The 21,864-nt window shown below is 45.1% G+C and overlaps 1 protein-coding gene across 1 annotated transcript in view; it reads right to left on the bottom strand.

Moving 5' to 3' along the window:
* The window catches only part of LOC147125296 (phosphatidylinositol 3,4,5-trisphosphate 5-phosphatase 2A-like), a 168,968-nt gene that overhangs the window by 36,337 nt on the left and 110,767 nt on the right, over positions 1–21,864 (bottom strand). Inside the window, exons 8-16 of the mRNA XM_086000790.1 lie at positions 20,553–20,672; positions 16,214–16,328; positions 15,044–15,150; positions 7,150–7,252; positions 6,136–6,332; positions 4,129–4,246; positions 3,028–3,124; positions 1,343–1,481; positions 311–410 (exon numbers count right to left, since the gene is read on the bottom strand). Of these exons, the coding sequence (XP_085856916.1) occupies positions 311–410; positions 1,343–1,481; positions 3,028–3,124; positions 4,129–4,246; positions 6,136–6,332; positions 7,150–7,252; positions 15,044–15,150; positions 16,214–16,328; positions 20,553–20,672 (1,096 nt within the window). The remainder of the gene's footprint in view (positions 1–310; positions 411–1,342; positions 1,482–3,027; positions 3,125–4,128; positions 4,247–6,135; positions 6,333–7,149; positions 7,253–15,043; positions 15,151–16,213; positions 16,329–20,552; positions 20,673–21,864) is intronic.

Here is a 21,864-nt window from a genome sequence, read left to right as displayed (position 1 = left end):
TGAGGTCAAAGATCAGCTTTGATCTTACTGAATAGCGGAGCAGGCCCGAGGAGCCATATGGCCTACTCCTGCTCATAATACTTATGTTCTTATGTTTACGGAACCACCACCCATCAATAAGATATGTTATGGGTAGAATTTCTGGAGGCAGCGGATGAGGTTCTACTAAGTGTCGCCGTAACTTTGGCAGAAGATCTGTGGGAAACCCAGAGAAACGGCACAAATGCCATTTGCGCTATGGCGGTAGTTCATATATTTTAAAATAACAAGTGGCGAGTTAATACATTTAAATCATCAGAGATTTACTCACAGAATTTCAGGAACACCTTTCTTTTCTCTTGCTCCAGGTTCAGTTGGTCAACACTCAGCATTGGCTCAAACTCCTTTTTGCTGATATGACTTAAAATATCCTGAAGGGTAAAGTATTTGATTTATAAGTTTCTCTTCATTGTATTGAATGTCCCAAAAGAACATTTATCCTCTAATTTCCCCCTCCCCACTCCACTCCACCCTCCACCATCATTTTATCTCTCATCAAGTCTCATCCAGCCATGCACCAGCTATTTTTCACAGTCAGTAATAGACATATGGGCCCCAAAATTCCCATCGGGACCCAGGAGAATTCCGGTGGATCTCCAGCTCGGGCAATAGAAGTTGGGGCTGAACCCAATTCCACCGAGGGTCCGCCGCCTGGTTTGCATCCCGCCATTTTCTGGAGGGAGGTCATGGGTGGATCTTCTGCTTGCCTTCTACCCACTGTCAAAAGGGGAGGAATTCCACTCTTTACACCTTCAGAAGAACTCCCACCAGCTGACAACTAGCATGAGTTCCACTGGAACCGACAAGAAAGCGCCCAAACCTTTACTGTAGTCCTACTTCTTCCATTGGGAGCAGAAGAACAAGAGAGGTTTCTTCAGGGGCCTCCTCTCTGCCACTGGGGCAGCACAATGCTGCTCCAACATTTCCCAGCAGGTGCACCTGATGTACCCACCCTGGCTGTGCAAATGACCCTCTCCCCAGATTTAGGGCAGGGTTTCCAGCCTGGGACTATTGCAGGAGGATGATCCACTCTGTGGTACTTGAAATGGCAGCACAGATCATGTGGAAGTTTGGAGCCATTGAATAATGAGGCAGGGAAGGCCATTGTAGCAAATAGTATAAATGAGCACAAGAAACAAGTAAATACTTTTCTGGAGGAAGAGAGGATTGAGGGATGCGGCGAGAAGTTAGGAAGGTGGAATTATAAGAAAACAAAAAAGGAGAATTGGCCTGTTCTGTTCCTTCAATGTCCTATATTCCTAAAACAAGGATTCCAATAAAGCAGAAAGAAAGTGAGGCATACCTGGATATCCATATCTAGTCGATAGTTAAGATCTCCAAACCAGAAAATATGGGTGAAGCGCAGGGCAATGTCAAAAGAATTGAGCTGCTTATCTCCCAGTGATAACAAACGGAGTATGTCCAAGTAGTTCTGGTTTCGCCTAAAACAGAACCAACAGTGGAAGTTTAGATCCAAGGAGCGGCAGGCAGCCCAGTTTAAAGTTACAGGTTCCATCTGGCATTGTCGCTCAGTAGGAAGTATCGGAATCATCGGCTGAGAAATTCAACTTGTGCCTAAAACAGGCATAAAATCAGCAAAGTGACTGCTGCGCTCAAAAAATGTCCCAGGAAATTTTCAGTTTTTATTACTGTCGTCCCAGGAGAAGCAGGAGCGCGCTTCCTGGGCTCGCAAAATAACTCCGGCCCACTGGTGACCCATTTGAGGTCCTCCCTCCTCCCCGACCCAACCTGCCGGCCGGCTCAGTGTAGGATCCAGCCAATTTCCTGTTCTCCCCGCCCAGCAAGCTACAGCGGGCTGACCAATTTGGAGCCCTCAGATCGCAAGTGGCACTGAACTGAGGCCTGGTGCTCATGCCTCACACCGGCACGAATCGGCGCACAGAGCCATCGCTCTGCCGATTTTACACCCAGTTTGGGCGCAAGTCGAATTTCCCGGCCTCAAAGTTGCCCAAGCCAATATGACCTCGTGTGCAATTCCGGTGTAGTTTGGGCGCGGCAGATCGCGATGCGAAATTTGGAGGCCTTCTGACAATTTTATGCCGGACAAACGAGTGGCCATGAGTTGAACGTCTCCCCCATACTGATTACCTAGCACTGATAAAGAAGCTGACTTAATACGACTGCTCCTCGACTCATGAGGAATTGGGCCGGCGTGGTGCTGCAGGCTGCATCACACATTCATTCTCCCCACTCCACTAAATGTTTGGTCTCAGACATCAGTAGGAAGAAAGCACTAAGCAGAGATCAGGTGCTTCCCCATAAGGAGGGAGGGAGACTCGGACCACGGTTCATGTGTAGGCCTGTTCACGTGCTCCTCTTACTGATCAGGGAAAATAAATCAGAGCAACATTCTCAGTTCTTCACAGCTCTGTATTGAAATCCTTCACTGCATAATTAGATAGAAAAGGCCAATTACTGCCCAATGACACAGAGGTCGATTGAGCTCCAACTGATTTAGGAGCGATTTCATTGTGAGCAGGGGTGGTGATCATGTATAGAAAAGACTGGATTTACAGTATGCACCATATCATACACTGGTGTCTGAGACATGCACTGCTGGTCCAGGAAATGAATGCTGTTTATACGGCCATGCCATCTGAGAAGCTGGATAAATGAGAACCAGCTCTCAGCTGCCAACAAGGCACATCTTGCCTTCAGATATTTTCTCCTTTAATGCGATGGGCATTCAACCTACTCAGTTGGCACTGAGACATTTCATTCAGCTGGAAGTAAATCATTATGGGAGCGATCTTCCACTTCAGCAGTTCCCCCCACACGCCAGGAGCACATATCAGGAAATGTCGTACCCCCAGCTGTGAATTTTCCGTCCATTAATTTTAATGGACAGCAAGTTACAGGCTGGTGTTGTGCAATTATCCCGTCTCAGTTAAAATCCCGCCTTACATTTCATCAGTGTGAAATATAGTCTGACTTTGATGAGTTGTTTAAATAAATGAATCCATGTACCTGAGGACTTTTTCACTACCAGACGTTAAGTGACAGTTGACAAAACCCAGAGATGTCCCATTAAATAGGAATGAAACACCAACTGCACCCTTATTTCCTGCAAGGAAAAGATGTACCAAGTAAGACAAAAATAACAGGGTTTGGTTAGACAGGTACAAAAGTTCAAATCTACCAGGGGTGGAGTGAAATTGGTCTTCGCCGAAAGCGCAAGACACTAGCGAATCGGCAGCCTGGTTTACACCACACCCGATTTCCTTTTCCGAAAGAGAATCCAATGCGGTGTAATACAGGCTGCCGATTCGCTACCAAAGAGCCGAAGAGCGAGCAGCCTGTGGAGGCGCCATAGTTCGCCTGGAATATTTAGATGAGGCTCAAGGCTCAATTTCGGGCCAGCCTTGGGCATCGCCGTTTAGGCGAGAGCTGCTGGCACAGCACCGAGTCTGGACCCAGATTAATTTTGAGCCCAATGAGTTTTATCTGAATTTTTCGAAAACAATCTGGGACTTTTGAAGTGTATTAGTTAAGAAAGATAAATCCTATAGTTGACAGCTTTGGTCTTCTCCTTTGGTTTTGTGGCTTCCTACCTCCGTTACACTCCATTGCTCCTTATCATATACCCTCCATTGCCTAGAATTTCTTCTGAACTCCTGCCGTACCTTCAGCAGAGGACTGGCAGAAACACCAGTGAAATGGTGTAATAGGCGGTTTCTTTGGGATTTCCGCCACTCTTCCACCAAAGTTACAGTAGGAGATCGGAAGAACAGCTGCAGAAATTCCAGGTGCATCGATCTAATTTTAACATTAAAGTATATTTTGAGAAAAAGATCTCTGGTGAATTTTTGTGCTCATCAAGGTGAGGATCATCAGTCCTGGGCCACGGAATAGCTTTTCATGCTTTTTTTTATTTGCTTATGGGATCTGGGCGTTGCTGGCAAGGCCAGCATTTATTGCCCATCCCTAGTTGCCCTTGAGAAGGTGGTGGTGATGAGCCGCCGCCTTGAACCGTTTCAGCCTGGGTCACTTCTAATTCTAATTCCCGATAAGTTCCTAGTCCAGCTCCCTGTTTCAGCTGAGAGCATTTGCTACATCACAATTACTTACCGAATGTATTTGCTATTCCAGTTTTCACACTGGAGATGTTGACGTGACTGACTCGATTCTCATGATCTGGTTTAATCAACACTGCAATTTTAATACTCCACAGCGACTGTGTGGCAACCTATAACACAGACACATTAATGAGCGACGCAGCATTGTGCTAGAAAATCCAAGGTGCAGAGAGACGTCTGGGTAGCCTCCTACACATTTTAATCTTTAGCTCCAGGGAAATTCCTGCCTCTTTGCATTGACTGGTTTTATAAGTTATCGGCTCAATTACTATGACAGTAAAATATCACCAATTCAAACTCAAACATTAGGAATCAGAAATGTATTACTGTAATAATACAACTAAAATAAACACTAGCACCATAAATGTTTGTTGGGGGTGCTCCTAATCGGCAGAAGATTGGTGGAAACACTTCACATTGATGATTTCATTTGTGGTACATTAATCTAATTACGAGTGCACCAGTCACTGATAGAGGCACTGAAGGGGTGGAACTTCACAGAATTACAGAAGCAATCACCCCATACAAAATTAAAAGAAACAGAATCAAAATAAATAAATAAGATTTGGTATTGATTTGATTTTTAAATTACATTTTTGTCAGATTTTGAGCTCATCAAGGTGGAAGAATGTCAGAATTGGGGAACAGAACATTATCCATTTTTGATTCGGTCTCAGCCGTTCCAGGTTAAATCCGCCTGCATCTCGATCTCAACATCCTACTGTGCCAACATGGCATGACTATTTCTTATTCCAGCCACCCTATTGGCCTCTCTGAATGTAGATTGTCAAGTTATTGGCAACTAGTAAGTGGTTTATGTGGTATGGGTTCCTGACCACTATGGGCTCGAATTTCCCAGGGCCGTGGAGGCGGGAATGGAGGCGTGTTGGGGGTTAAAATTGCAGAATTGGGGGGGCACGAACCCTTCCCGCCCCCAACCCGCCTCCATGCCTGTTTCCCAGGAGGCGGGTACCCGACCTGTGCTGGGAGCCGCCTCCCCGAGGCGGGAAGGGGATTAGTGCCAATTAACTACTTGTTAACAGGTAGTTAACAGGCAGTTTTTGGGCTAATCCCTATTTTTAGCTCTGAAGTGTGGGCTTCCCGACGGCTCCAAACCACGCCAAGTTAGCGAGGCGGACCGTCGGGCTAAAGGGCTTGGAGGGTTCGAGATGTCCAGTGTTCAGGTGAGTGATGGATGCATGAGTGCAGAGGTAAGTGTGTTTGGTGTGTGTAAAGTGTTTAAATAAGTTTTACTTACCGTTACTTACTAATGCAGGCTTCCTTCCTTCAGGTCTCGGGAGTCCCTCATCTCACCGGCACAGAAAGCAGAATGGCCGCGAGCTGTCAAATGTTGCAGCATTCAGCTTTCTGTTCTGGAGAGATTTCTAACTGAATCTGTGGAGAAGGACTCAAATTAGAAGTCAGATTGTCAGTGTTTGACAGCTGCACAGAGCTGTGAAACGCTGATATTTCATCTGTCAAAAGCTCTTGACAGATGAAATGTCAATCCCTGACGTCACCAGTAACCAGGTGTCCCTTAATTGGCCTGCTGAGCCCGCTGGGTGGGCTCAACAAGGTCAATCAAGGGAAAATCGCGTGGGTTGGCCACAACTCGATGGAGGCGGGACTACAACCCAAAAAGTGGGAGTCCCGCCTCCATCACATCCCCATTGACAAAATCCAGCCCATAATCAGTTGAAAGTGTCCGGCACTTCCATCCTCTCACACTGGATTGAATTTGAATACTCTTCCCTTTTAAAAATAAAATTCCCAAGGAAACCTACTAATGTAATCTTATAATCTCATGATTCCGTTAGCCTTCACTTGTGATCCGCTTGCATTCTCTGCCACCATCGGTTATCCTATTTTCATCTCAACTTACAATATAAATAGGTGAGAGCGCAGAATGTTTTATTACTCGTAGCTTCTCATTAGGCAAATGGCACATTTTTGTTTTGCTTTAACACAGTGATTGCTTTCCTGGAGTTTGAATTCCTACCACTTTGAAGTCCAGTTCTGTTACATCTTTTATCCCAGCTCGCAGGAAATCCACCCACTCCTTGTCACCTAGTGAGTTCTCCTGGGTCCCGATCACATAGATATCATGAGGAATAGTGGCTGTCGTTTCATCTCTTGTGCGTCCAAGACCCTTTGACATAAGCCAAGAAGCGATGCTTTTTGGAGTATTCACGGCGCCTGTTAAATATTTCAAAAATTATTTTATTAATTAATTACTCTTTTTTTTTCTCCTTACTGTTTCACACTTTTCCCTTGAATGCTGAAGACATGTTGCAGGCTCATGCCAGCACCTTGGCTTTCCTTTCCCTTCATTTATGCCTGTCAAAGGCTGCAAATGGATTGAGATGGCATTTCAGAATTTTTGTCACCTGACTGCGACAATCCTCCTTAATTGTCTTCGTCCCTTTAAAAAATTCACTTGCATGGCAATTTTCCAATCCCACTGAAAGTGTTCTCCTTAAACCTGTCCAAATCTGTACCTGGATCTGTGAGTATGAAAATGTCTTAACTATGAAATTTGAGCTCTATTAGCACATTGCCATTCTGCCATGATTAGCATTGTTTCATAATCATTTAGAATTGACTTATGCCAGTAGGTTAAAGTTGGCCCCAAGTTGTAGCTAGCTTGCATTTGTCCAACAATGATCCAAAAATGGTCACAATTATTTTTATTGAATTATTAAGGAAAGATAAGGGGAGTTACTTTCTGTTCAAAGTATTACACCAATGTAATTAGAAAAAAAACGGATTTCCTACCCTAATGGAGAACTGTCATTTTGGGTCCTCTTCCCTCCAGCACACTCTGGTGATCTCACTGACCAGGCGAAGTCACCTTCATGCCAGAGCAGCACCACTCGGGGTCAGAGGTTTGGACTGCCCTTGGAGCTAATCCAGAAGCACCCAATCCTGAGAATATATGCCACCCAGTACACATACGGCACAATTTTCTGGTACTGTGTTTTTCTAGCTGGGGCACAATCCTTTAATAACTTACCCATGTTCCAGCTTCCAATAAAGATGGATATCATGTCTGGTTCATCCTGTTGAGAGTGTATGTTCTTCATTAGCTGAAGAAGCTGGCAGAAAGCTTCTCGCTTCTGTAGGGAAAAGATCAGGGAACGTCACTATCAGTCCTGATGTAGAGAATAATGACAATTTCAATATAACATACAAGTCCAGAAACAGAGATTAACACCATCACATAATGTACAAGTCCATTTCAGACTTCTTGTAGAAAATATTAATAACTATAACATGCTCAAGAGATTCAGATGATTGAGTAAACCACAACAGCCAATCTCAAGTGGGTTATAGTCTTTCACGTCCTGAAAGTGTTTGGCTGCCTTGAAAATATGTCAAAACATTAGTTATTGCAGTGATTTATTAAGTTTTGCAGCTTCCTCCTGATTTCTTTGGTGAATTTTGGTATTCGTCAAGCTGAAGAGTAATATTGTTGACAAGTGCACCAATGTCGTTATCAAGCATGGACTAGAGGCAGAATAAAGTTTCTTCTACTCTGCATCAACGAGTGGCTTTAACCTAATTTCAGAAGAATGTCTCCCATTGTACCAGTGATAGTTCCATCACTCGAAGATGCCATCTTAACAGCCTCTGTGACAAAAATGGATTGTTCTGTTCTATGGGATTTTTTTTTGTTTACAGCTAACACAAACTTGGTTACTGCTAGCTGTTCCTGCATGTTGCAGATAACATACATTACAACCTGGTATACCGAAGCCATTATTACACATCTGTGTCTTGTCCCTGCTCTTTTTTAATTCATTTTTGGGTTGTGGCCATCGCTGGCAAGACCGACATTTGTTGCCCATCCCTAGTTGCCCTCGAAAAGATGGTGGTGAGCTTTCTTCTTGAACCACTGCAGTCTGTGTGGTGAAGGTGCTCCCATAATGTTATTAGGTAGGGAGTTCCAGCGACAAAGAAAGAATGGTGATACAGTCAGGATGGTTTGTGACTTGGAGAGGAATTTGAAGGTGATGGCGTTCCCATGTACGCTGCCCTTATCCTTCTGGTTGGGAGAGGTCGTGAGATGCTGCCGAAGAAGCCCTGGCGAGTTGCTGCAGTGCATTCTGTAGATAGTACACACTACAGCCACGGTGCGCCGGTGGTGGAGGGGTTGGACGTTTAGGCTAATGGGTGAAGTGCCAATCAAGCGGATTGCTTTGTCCTGGAAGCTATTGAGCTTCTTGAGTGTTGTTGCAGCTACACTCATTCACGCAAGTGGAGAGTATTACAGCACACTTCTGCCTTGTGTCTTGTAGGTGGCGGAAAGGCTTTGGGGATTCAGAAGGCGTGCCACTCGCCACAGAATAACATCTTCTGATCTGCTCCAGTAGCCAGGGCATTTCTGTGGTTGGTCCAGTTGATTTTTTCGTCAATGGTGACCCCCCAGGATGTTGATGGTGGGGGACTCGATGAATGTAATCATAGAATCATAGAGCATAGAAGGAGGCCATTTGGCCCATCAAGCCTGCGCTGGCTCTTTCGAAGAGCAATCCAGTTAGTCCCACTCCCCCGCTCTATCCTAATATCCCTGCAATTTTTTCTCCTTATCCAATTCCTTTTGAAGACTGCTATTGAACCTGTATCCACCACCCTATCAGGCAGTGCATTCCAAATCCTAACCACTCGTTGCATAAAAAAGTTTTCCCTCGTGTCGCCTCTGGATCATTTGTCAATCACCTTAAATCTGGGCCCTCTCGTTATCGACCCTTCAGCAATTGGAAACAGCATCTCTTTATTTACTCTACTAAACCCTTCATAATTTTAAACACCTCTATCAAATCTCCTCTTAGCCTTCTCTGCTCTAAAGAGAACAACCCCAGCTTCTGTAGTCTATCCACGTAACTGTAATCCCTCATCCCCGGAACTATTCTAGTAATGCCATTAAATTGCTAATGTCCATTAAATGCATAGCCCTAGCCCTATTCTATCCAAAGTGATTGTCCATGACAGCTGTCTGGACAGGTGATCATTTCCAGCAATCACAGCTTGATCACAATGCCTGGGACAGCTTATGTCATTCAAACATCCTATGTGATTGACATCCTAGGGATTCTTTCAACATATCTGATCAGAATTTCTGAGTTGGATGGACACAAGCTCATATTTTCCTCTGGGTCACAATTGTAATGTATATACCTTTAAGGGGGGAACTACTTTTTACAGCTCATGTATACTGTAGTACCGGCAGTGACCACACCTGTATATAGCACTGAGTAGTAATCTGTACAGGCAGTTCCACTGTGAGCCATGTTGAGTAAACACCTGTTGTACCGTTTCTCCTGCAGTCTGTGTCTTATTATACACAGACACAACATTGGTGACAAGGCAAGTTCGAACCTACCTGCAACTCTGCATCACCTCCCGGGGATTCGTTCCTGGAGATCAGTGGATTGGAGGTCAAGGCCAGAGACTCGGGCGTCGACCACGGGCAACCGCCCAGTCATCCAGCAGAGACTCGAGAATTGCGGGGGAGGCTGTCGAGAGCCAGGCTTAGCTTTCCAGTCGAGGTGGTCCAGCGAAACGGGCTGGCAACAGGTAGTGCGCAGACACTTCCCGGACAGCGGCGGGCTAGAGCCCGACCGAGCGGCACAGCAAAGGGCCGAGCAGCGTCGACGGGGGAGAGAGAGAGAGGGCAGAGCGCACAGGGCGCAGCCGGTGTTCAGGGGCCGAGCAGCATCGAAGAGAGGGAGAGAGAGATGCGCAGAAACCCGCGAGGCACCGCCATTGCCACGAGAGCCGCCGGGAGCGGCGTTGGCAGCAGCGGGGGAGGAAGGAAAGCACGGGGGACGCCATTTTAAGCCATTGGGAGACGCCATTTTAAACCACACCCAAAATGCCGAAGAGTGGCAGTATCACCGCATTTGACAATGAAGTCGAAGATTGGACTACATATGTCGAACGAATAGAGGTGTACTGCAAGGCAAATGTGGTGTCAGATGACAAGAAAGCGTCGGTATTGTTAAATTTAATGGGTGCAAAGACGTATGGTTTATTACGAAATCTAGTAACCCCAACGAAGCCACTGGAAAAGAGTTTTGAAGACATAGTAACGATACTACTGGAACACTTAAACCCCACACCGCTGCTGATAGCAGAAAGATTCAAGTTTCACAAACGGAACCAGCATAAGGATGAAAGCAATGCTGATTATTTAACAGAACTGCGCAAACTATCGAAACACTGCCAGTTTGGAACGGGACTGGCAGATACCTTAAGGGACAAGTTTGTGTGTGGGCTTCAAAGTGAAGGAACCCAGAAACGGCTTTTATCTGAAAAGGACCTTACGCTGGAAAAGGCTTTCAGCATTGCGGTATCATATGAAGCAGCAGCACGGGGCGCTGCAGAGATACAACAGAGACCGCAAGAATATGGCACAAACGAAATGTCATATGGAACAGAGAAGTGCTATCGCTGTGGCAGAACAACACACGACCAGAATGATTGCTGGTTCAAAGGCAAAATGTGCAGACAGTGTGGAAAAGTAGGACACATAGCACGAGTCTGCAGGTCGGGAAAGAAAACCAGCAATAAGAAACCTACCAAAGAAAAGTACAAGAAGGTACATAAGATGACGGAGAATAGTTCAGATGAACAAAAGAGTGATAACGCCTCTGAAAGCAGGGAACTGAGTTGTCTGAAACTACATAATGTGATCACAACGGAGGATCACCGAACCATTTGAGTCACTCTCAAGATAGCAGGAGTCCAGGTAAAGATGGAATTGGACACAGGATCAGCCCTAACAGTCATAAACCGATGGGATTATGAGCGGCTATTCTCACACATACCCTTGAGAGACACAAAAATTATTTTGAAGACGTACACGGGGCAAAAAGTCTACTCCAAAGGAAAAAAAAGGGTGACCATTATATATGATGGTAAGGAAACACCAAAACTAGACCTGTATGTATTGCAAGATGGAGGACCACCATTACTGGGACGTGAATGGATCCGGAAAATACAACTGGATTGGCATTCCATACAGGCACTGACTGTGGCTGACAAAAAGGATGACGACGTCACACCTGGGCGACTGTCAAAGATCCTAACTGACGCGAAAGAAGTGTTCCAGCAAGGACTCGGAACACTAAAAGGCATGACAGCGACGATTAAAATTGAAGAAAACGCAAGCCCAAAATTCTTTAAGGCCAGACCGATACCTTATGCGATCCGCCCAGCCGTCGAAGCAGAGCTGGAGAGTCTGGAACGTTCAGGTGTACTGTCCAAGGTAGACTGGAGCGAGTGGGCTACACCCATCGTCCCTGTGATGAAAAAGTCGTTGAGCAGCACGCCTGGGGAACCAAGGAAGGTTCGCATCTGTGGGGACTTTAACGTAACAGTGAACCCGGTCCTTCACACCGTACAATATTCACTTCCGCGGATTGAAGATATTTTCGCCTCGCTAGCTGGAGGGAAACGCTTCACTAAGATTGATCTGGCCCAGGCGTATCTGCAAATGGAGGTAGAAGAAGCATCAAAAAAATGCCTCACAATCAACACCCATAAAGGTCCCTACCAATACAACCGGCTGGTATTCGGGGCAGCATCAGCTCCGGCTATTTGGCAGAGGGCAATGGAACAAGTCCTGCAAGGGATCCCAGGGACCCAGTGTTATTTGGACGACATCCTGGTCACGGGCGAAAATGACAGTGATCACCTTGCCAACCTGGAGCAGGTGCTCACTAGATTGCAGGAATATGGGCTCCGAGCTAACCGCCCCAAATGCGACTTTTTTAGAAAACAGATCTCATATTGTGGCCACGTTATCGATAAAGAGGGGTTACATAAGTCCCCAGAGAAGATTGAGGCAGTAGTCAAGGCTCCAGCACCAGAAAATGTGTAACAACTGAGGTCGTTCCTCAGGCTGGTAAACTACTACCATAAGTTCTTGCCAAATTTGTCTACAATACTACACCCACTGAACACCCTACTGCAAACTGGGGTGCCATGGAAGTGGAGTGACGAATGTAGATGAGCTTTCCAGAAGAGCAAAACAATAATCACATCGAAAGAGGTATTGGCCCATTACAAACCTGCATTACCAATTCGGTTGGCATGTGATGCGTCACCCTACGGCATTGGAGCGATGCTGTCGCACAAATTCTCGGACAGCTCAGAAAGGCCAATAGCCTTTGCGTCACGATCACTAACCTCAGCCGAGCGTAACTACGCCCAGATTGACAGGGAGGCCCTCAGCCTAGTGTGGGGAGTGAAAAAGTTCAATCACTATCTGCATGAGCAGAAATTCACCTTGCTGACTGATCACCAGCCTCTTGTCTCCATTTTTAATCCGAAGAAGGGCGTTCCGGTGATGACTGCGCAACGACTACAAAGATGGTCACTTTTTCTAGGGGCGCACCACTATGAGATTGAATGTAAGGGCACGAAACAGCATGGAAATGCTGATGGGCTATCACGCCTGCCACTGCCTACTGCGGAGGAAGCACCAGCAGTGGATCCTGTCGAAATATTCCATTCGACTATAGTTGAATACCTACCGGTAACTAACGCTTGTATCGAAAAGGAAACCCGAAATGACCCGACACTGTCTCGGGTATATGATTTGACGGTGAAGGGATGGCCAGCACATGGCGACTCACTGTTGCCAGCATTCTCGATAAGGAGAGAACAGCTGTCAGTGTGCCGGGGGACCTTGATGTGTGGATCCCGAGTGGTAATACCACCCAAGTTAAGGGATAGAGTGCTCAATGAGCTTCATGAGGGTCATCTGGGAGAGGTAAAAATGAAAAGTCTAGCCAGGGCTTATGTGTGGTGGCCGGGAATCGATAAACAAATCGAGGACCTGACCAAGAGCTGCTCAGGATGCCAGAGAGTCCAAAATGCACCACCACAGGGCCCTCTACACCCATGGGAGTGGCCCTCATCACCATGGCAACGGGTGCATATTGATTTTGCTGGTCCATTCATGGACTCAATGTTTTTAATAGCCGTGGATGCACACTCGAAATGGCCTGAGGTCATCAAAATGTCCTCCACCACCACGGAGAAAACTATTGCAGTCCTACGGACCATTTTTGCCAGGAATGGCTTGCCAGAACAGATTTGCTCCGACAACGGACCACAGTTTGTGTCCGAAGAGTTCCGGAGGTTCTTGAAAAAGAATGGGGTAAGGCATTACACATCCGCCCCGTATCATCCAGCCACAAATGGATTGGCTGAGAGGTTCGTACAAACCTTTAAGAAGGCAATAAAGGCTATGTACAATGACAACATTCCGCTGCAGCACAAGGTGGACAATTTCCTGTTCGCCTACCGGAATGCGACACATGCAGTCACCAACCAGGCCCCAGCTATGATGTTCTTTAACCGAAGGTTAAGATCTCGCCTGGATTTGCTCAGACCAAACGTACGAAGAGATGTTGAGAGTAAGCAATTCCAGCACATCCATGAGAAGCCAACAAGGAGCTTCAATGTAGGGCAACCAGTCTTGGCCCGCGACTACCGAACAGAAAAATGGCAGCCAGGAACGATATGTACACGGCAACGCCCACTAATATACACAGTGGACGTTGGGGAGAACATCATGAGACGCCATGCTGACCAGATCCTAGAGTCACAGGAACAAGTCAACCCCATGCCTCGCCCATACGTACCTGGTGATGAACCCGACGTACAGGTCGCATCTACCCCAGAAACAGTAGCATCGGAAGCTGATGAACCAACCGACGACAGGGGGCCAGAATCGCCTCCGCACCAAGAGCAAGACACTCGGGAAAGGCGCTATCCAGAAAGGATCAGGAAGCCTCCCCAAAGACTGAATATATAAATAGACTATTTTCAGCTAATGTTGCATGTTAAAAGTGTTAATTGTAATTAGTTTGATATTTAATTGTTAAATGAGTGTTATGGTACTGTTAATCTAAAAGGGGAGGAATTGTAATGTATGTACCTTTAAGGGGGGAACTACTTTTTACAGCTCATGTATACTGTAGTACCGGCAGTGACCACACCTGTATATAGCACTGAGTAGTAATCTGTACAGGCAGTTCAACTGTGAACCACGTTGAGTAAACACCTGTTGTACCGTTCTCCGCAGTCTGTGTCTTATTATACACAGACACAACAACAATCACCACTCGATATGCAGTGGACCAGGAATACTGCCTGCCCAATGACAGGCGTAAGCTCCTGGTGTTGTCGTTGCCTCTGGTTGGGATCTCGCCTGTTTGTGTCGGGGGGGGGCGGCAATAGCGTGCTGCTGCAGGTTTTTAAACCATCACAAACATTTTATCTGAAAGCAAGAGTGAAAATAATTTCAGAATGTTACAGAACCCTCAGGTGTTCAGAGGTTTCCATAGAAACACTGCTGATCCAAATTTCCCAAAGAACCAATCAAAACTCACTTACTTCACTGTCTCTGAGTACATCTCTCACAAACTTCTTTCCAAATCCATTCACCCCCTCCCCACTCCTGCATCCCAGGACCACTGCCTTGGCAACAGCGCTATTTTTAAGTCATTATGAGCAATACCACAAGAGATCTGCTAATATGATATAATAATGTACTTTCCATTACTGAGCATTACACCCTGTACATATTATTACATAACAACACATTATGGGCTACTGGCACAGAAAGCTTCACTATGTTATGTCCATATTATACTGTTACTTGGCTGCAGTAGATTTTGGTTATCGACAAAGCTGCAATAATTATACCACAATTTCTAAGATCAGTTTAAATGCATTCACAAATCAACCACACGGACAAAAGGTGCCTGAAAAGAAAAAGTGTTCAATTCCCCAGCGATTACATTTTTCACCTTGATAATTATTTTTTTTAAATGCAATGTGTGCATGAGAGAATGTAACAGATTCTAGAAACTCTAGTGCTCATAACTTACCCGCGCATTTTCAAAAATGAAATCCCTCTGCTGATTTTTCTGATTTTCTTTGTCAGTCACAATCTGTAGTGTGTTTGGTGTGCTCTGATATTTAACCAATTGCAAAACTGTAAAACAAGGGTAAAAACAAGTCAATAATCCATGTCTATCAGCAGCATGCAAGTCTAAACTATGAGGAAAGTCTGGAGGAATTTCATCTCTTCAGCCTATAAGGGAAGTGTCTGAGAGGTGATCTTATAGAGGTATATAAGATTATTAAGGGTTTAGAGAAAGTTAACCCAGAATATTACTTTACAGTAAACTGTGGGAGTAGAACAAGAAACCGTAGGTTCAAACTAATAAAAGGTAAGTTCAGAACTGATATCAGGAGATTCCTCTTCACACAGAGTGAGCAACACTTGCAATAGTGTCAGCTGTGGCTCAGTGGGTCGCACCCTTGCCTCCGAGTCAGAAGATTGTGGGTTCAAGTCTCACTCCAGAACCTTGAGTACAAAAGTCTAGGCTGACACTCTAGTGCAGTGTTGAGGGAGTGCTGCATTGTCGGAGGTGCCGTCTTTCGAATGAGACATTAAACCGAGGCCCCGTCTGCTCTCTCAGGTGGACGTAAAAGATCCCGCAGCACTATTTCGAAGAAGAGCAGCGGAGTTATCCCCAGTGTCCTGTCCAATATTTATCCCTCAATCAGCATCACTAAAAATAGATTATCTGGTCATTGTCACATTGCTGTTTGTGGGATCATGCTGTGTGCAAATTGGTTGCCGTGTTTCCTACATTACAACAGTGACTACACTTCAAAAGAAAAAGTGCTTCATTGACTGTAAAGCATTTTGGGATGTCCGTTGGTCATGAAAGGCACTATATAAATGCAAGTTTTTCTTTTTTTATATAGACTTCTGGATAGAGTAGTGGTGACAAAAACCCTGGAATCATTTAAGAAACAACTGGACTTGACACAAGGGGATACCAGGATTCTTCAGAATGGATAAATTAAGAAGAACCAAATATTCCATCCTTATTCGTAATTATCTTGTGATCTTGTTCCTTTGTGCTTTCTCTTCAATTTTTTTAACATGTTTAAATCCTAAATAAAAAGTGCAAAGTGCGCAGCCAGCAATGTAGCCTGAGCAGAAGGGTATGTGTTGGCCTTTACTTATGGTCAACTCTCCTCACTTTTATCATACAAGATGGATTCCTCAGGTGAACCGGTGGCTTTCTTTGAGATCTGAAGCTTCCCTCCATCCACGTCAACACTCAATGTATATTTCTGAGTCTTCCCAAACCTTACCTAAAGGTAAAAAGAAAATAGCAACCTTTACCCGACCAGGATTGTTTCACATGATCATAAATATCCTTTTCTGCCCTGATGGCTGAGTTTGTAACTACACACACGAAATGCACTGCTCATTGTGGTTCTGAGTCATCTAGACTGTGAAGGATTAGGTTTGATTGATGCATTGTGCTGAATTAGCTGATCGCAGCCAGAATGGCAATAGAGGTTTACAATTACCATTGACATCATTGGGTTAGGAAGGGTTAACATAAGCCAGGGTTCCTGCTCCTGTTCAGCATCCAGTGGCCTCTGCTAGAAAATTTTAAGTGAGTGGGGGTCAGGATAATGTTCTACTGTGATACCCCCACGGTTACATAGACTGCTGATATACACTTTCTGGACTTACATATGAAAAGTAGTCACTTGGGCACGGCACCAGAGGGCTCGTGGAACTGTACCCTACCATGATTTCGTGCCTTTAGGGGAGGAGAGCAGAAAAGGGAGAAAAAAAATCATCCTCTGGAAAAAATAGGGAATTCGAAAGGCATGCAACATTCTGGCTCATGTGCCCATGGTGCCGTACGCCACTGAATGCCTGATTTCAGCCATGTTACAAAGGTGATGTGGCAAGGGGCTATAGTGCCTCTTCCCATGGAGGGGTTAACACCAGCAGGAGCCATTACTGGGGTGTTTGTGCAGCGACTTATTCAGAGTAGCATTAGGGGAACGTGAGGCCAGCCCTGCCTACCCCACCCCCTAATGGTGCAAGGGGGAGGGATTCAAATTCCTGGGACATTGGAACCGGTTCTGGGGGAGGTGGGACCAGTACAAACTGGATGGTTTGCACCTGGGCAGGACCGGGACCGATGTCCTAGGGGGAGTGTTTGCTAGTGCAGTTGGGGAGGGGTTAAACTAAAATGGCAGGGGGTTGGGAACCTGTGCAGGGAGAGAGAGGAAAGGGAAACAAGGATAGAAGCAAAAGACAGGAAGGAGAAAAGCAAAAGTGGAAGTCAGAGAAATCAAGGGTGTAAATCAAACATGGCCACAGAAAATAATAATTCTAAAAGGTCTAAGAGTGTTAAAAAATAAGCTGGAAGGCTTTGTGTCTTAATGCGAGGAGCAGTCGTAATAAGGTGGATGAATTAGCTGCGCAAATAGATGTAAAAGGATATGATATAATTGGGATTACGGAGACATGGCTCCAGGGTGACCAAGGCTGGGAATTCAACATCCAGGGGTATTCAATATTCAGGAAAGACAGGCAAAAAGGAAAAGGAGGTGGGGTAGCTTTGCTGGTTAAAGAGATTAACACAATAGTAAGGAAGGATATTAGCTCTGATGATGTGGAATCTGTATGTGTAGAGTTGAGAAATACCAAGGGGCAGAAAACGTTAGTGTGAGTTGTATGCAGACCCCCAAACAGTAATGCTGAGGTTGGGGATGGCATTAAATGGGAAATTAGAGACGCGTGCAATAAGGGCACAGCAGTTATCATGGGTGACTTTAATCTGCATATAGATTGGGGCTAACCAAATTAGTAACAATACTGTGGAGAAGGAATTCCTAGCGTGTATACAGGATGGTTTCCTGGACCAATATGTTGAGGAATCAACTAGAGATCAGGCCATCTTAGACTGGGTTTTATGTAATGAGAAAGGATTAATTAGCAATCTTGTTGTGAGGCCCCTTGGGGAGGAGCAATCATAATATGATGGAATTCTTCATTAAGACGGAGAGTGATGTATTTGACTCAGAGACTCTGATCCTGAATTTAAATAAAGGAGACTATGATGGTATGAGGCGCGAGTTGGCTAGGATGGATTGGGTAATGTTACTTAAAGGGTTGACGGTGGATAGGCAATGGCAAACATTTAAAGATCGCATGGATGAACTACAGAATTTGTTCATCCCTGTTTGGCATAAAAATAAAACAAAAAAGGTGACTCAACCGTGGCTAACAAGGGAAATTAGGGATAGCATAAGATCCAAGGAGAGGACATTAAATTGGCCAGAAAAAGTAGCAAACCTGAGGACTGGGAGCAGTTTAAGATTCAGCAAAGGAGGACAAAGGGATTAATTAAGAGGGGGAAAATAGAGTATGAGAGTAAGCTTTCAGGGAACATAAAAACTGACTGTAAAAGCTTCTATAGATATGTGAAGAGAAAAAGATTGATGAAGTCAAGCGTAGGTCCCTTGCAGTCAGAATCAGGGGATTTTATAATGGGGAACAAAGAAATTGCAGACCAATTAAATACATACTTTGGTTCTGTCTTCACAAAGGAGGACACAAATAACCTCCCAGAGATGTCGGGGAACATAGGGTCTAATGAGAGGGAGGAACTGAATGAAATCAGTATTTGTAGAAAAATGGTGTTAGGGAAATTGATGGGATTTAAGGCCGATAAATCCCCAGGGCCTGATAATCTACATCCTAGGGTACTTAAGGAAGTGGCCCTAGAAATATTAGATGCATTGCTGGTCATCTTCCAAAATTCTATAGACTCTGGAATAGTTCCCATGGATTGGAGGGTAGCTAATGTAACCCCACTATTTAAAAAAGGTGGTAGAGAGAAAACGGGGAATTATAGACCGGTAAGCCTGACATCGGTAGTGGGGAAAATGCAGAGTCCATTATAAAAGATGTAATAGCAGAGCACTTGGAAAACAGTGACAGGATCGGACAAAGTCAACATGGATTTACAAAAGGTAAATCATGCTTGACTAATTTACTGGAATTTTTTGAGGATGTAACTGGTAGAATAGATAAGGGAGAACCAGTGGATGTGTTGTATTTGGACTTTCAGAAGGCTTTCGATAAGGTCCCGCATAAGAGATTAGCATGCAAATTTAAAGCACATGGGATTGGGTGTAAGGTACTGACTTGGATAGAGAACTGGTTGGCAGACAGGAAGCAAAGAGTTGGAATAAACGGGTCTTTTTCCGAGTGGCAGGCAGTGACTAGTGGGGTACCACAGGGATCGGTGCTAGGACCCCAGTTATTCACAATATATATTAATGATCTAGACAAGGGAACTAGATGTAATATCTCCAAGTTTGCAGATGACACAAAACTGGGTGGGCGTGTGTACTGTGAGGAGGATGCAGAGAAACTCCAGTATGATTTGGACAGGTTGGGTGATTGGGCAGAAGCATGGCAGATGCAGTGGATAATGTGGATAAATGCGAGGTTATCCACTTTGGTGGCAAAAACAGAAAGGCAGATTATTATCTGAACGGCAATAGATTGGGAAAAGGGGAAGTGCAACGAGACCTGGGTGTCTTTGTGCACCAGTCACTGAAGGTAAGCATGCAGGTGCAGCAGGCGGTTAAGAAGGCAAATGCTATGTTGGCCTTCATAGCGAGAGGATTCGAGTACAGGAGCAAGGATGTCTTGCTGCAGTTGTACAGGGCCTTGGTGAGACCACACCTTGAGTATTGTGTGCAGTTTTGGTCACCTTATCTGAGGAAGGATGTTCTTGCCATGGAGGGAGTGCAGCGAAGATTCACCAGACTGATACCTGGGATGGCAGGGATGACATATGAACAGAGATTGGGTCAATTAGGCTTGTATTCGCTAGAGTTCAGAAGAATGAGAGGGGATCTCATTGAAACTTATAAAATTCTAACAGGACTAGACAGACTAGATGCAGGAAGGATGTTCCTGATGGCAGGGGAGTCCAGAACCAGGGGTCACAGTCTAATGATAAGGGGTAAGCCATTTAGGACTGAGATGAGGAGGAATTTCTTCACCCAGAGAGTGGTGAACCTGTGGCATTCTCTACCACAGAAGGCAGTTGAGGCCAATTCATTAAATATTATTCAAGAAGGAGTTAAATATATTTCTCAAGGCTAAAGGGATCAAGGGATATGGGGAGAAAGCAGGGACAGGGTACTGAATTTGGATGATCAGCCATGATCTCATTACATGGTGGAACAGGCTCAAGGGGCCGAATGGCCTACTCCTGCTCCTATCTTCTATGTTCCTATGTTTCAATTAGCCAGACAGTGAATGACATGGAGAGAGCAGAGAGACAGAGGACAATAAGCAGTATCTTCCAAACCGCTTTTATTTTAATAAGGTTCTTTCCAAACAGCCTTGTTTCACATCTGATCCATGTGTGGTTCAGTGACAGGGGGGAAAATATTCCATTCCCAGCACCATCAATCCCTTTCCATGAAGAAAACTTGTACATCAAAACTTGTGGGATTTTTACAAAAAAGAATTTTTTTTTCTTTTACCTCAAAGCTCTGGATTGGGATAGGTTTAGATGAATTCTGTCTGCAGTTTTCAGAAGATGCTAAATGAGCAGGTAATTCCACCCTGTGCGTGATCATCATCTGCTGCAATCCCCTCAAAACCTGTCAACAAACAAACCACAATGGATGAAGATTGCTTGAACTCCATAACCAGAATACAACTCTGCAATCCTTTCCTTTCTGTATTGTATCATTGATGATATAAGCCGTGGCACATCATTAAAGAAGCAAAGTCTATGGGGAGGACATTTTGAAGGGTTCTAAATTAACTGAAGTTTGTGAACGGTGTAGGCAGGGGGCACTGCAAGAAGGGCATTTCAGAAATCAATCCTCCGACCCCACACTATCTCCAGTTCCATCCTTGGCTCCTCCCTATTCCTTCTTTACATACTGTCCCTCAGTGACACGGTGCAATACTCAATGGTTATGGTACCGCACTAGCAACCCAGAGGTTGCAAGTTCAAATTCCACTCTTGGCAAGTTATGAAACTGACCATGAAATCTGTCGGCTTGTTGTAAAAACCTAACTGGCTCACAAATGTCCCTCAGGGAAGGGTACTTGCCAGCCCTACCCAGACTGGCCTACACGTGACTCAAGTCCCACAGTACATGGTTTACTTTTAATGCCCTCGGGGTAAGTACAAATAATGCCTTGCCAGTATTGCCCACATACCAAGAACAAATAAAAATTTCACCGGGGTTGTCTACATGAATGTTCTCCTCACGAGCTTCATCCTTCATAAACTCCAACTTGTCCAAACCTCGGCTGTTCACATCTTATCCCACACTAACACCCATTCACCTTTCTGGTCTTTGTGGATCTTCGCTGTGCCCCCATGTCCTGATGCTGATTTCAAAATCTTTGGTCTCGCCCACCTTTACCCTTCCAGCATTATATGCCAGCTTGCATTTTCTGCCCTTCTGACTCTGGCTGACTGCGGTCTAACATCAGTGGCAGAACTTCTAGCCACCATGCCACGGCATTCTGGAATTTCCTCCCCTAAACTCCTTCAGCATGCTACACCTCTTCCTATCTTTAAAAGCATCCTCAAAACCTGCCATGTCTTTGGTCGCTTTCCCAACTCTTCGCTTAATTCATGCTCATTGTTTGTTCCTTTTCTGATGTGCCTTGGGAGTTGTTGTTTAGTTATGAGGGATTCAGCAGTGGCAGGGGAGGCAGGGGGTGCGGTGAGGTACAGGTCTAAGTGGACAATGGCAGTATCGGTGCTGTGGGCTGATCAAAAACCGGATTGGAGGGACTTGGACAGGGACTGTTGCAGGAAGTAACCATGCA

Source organism: Somniosus microcephalus, chromosome 1 (assembly GCF_052327205.1).
Source record: "Somniosus microcephalus isolate GS21.2 chromosome 1, FLI_Smic_1.0, whole genome shotgun sequence".
Lineage (NCBI taxonomy): Eukaryota > Metazoa > Chordata > Chondrichthyes > Squaliformes > Somniosidae > Somniosus > Somniosus microcephalus.
Note: the sequence above shows the minus strand (reverse complement) of the source record. Positions and strands in the feature narration are given on the sequence as shown.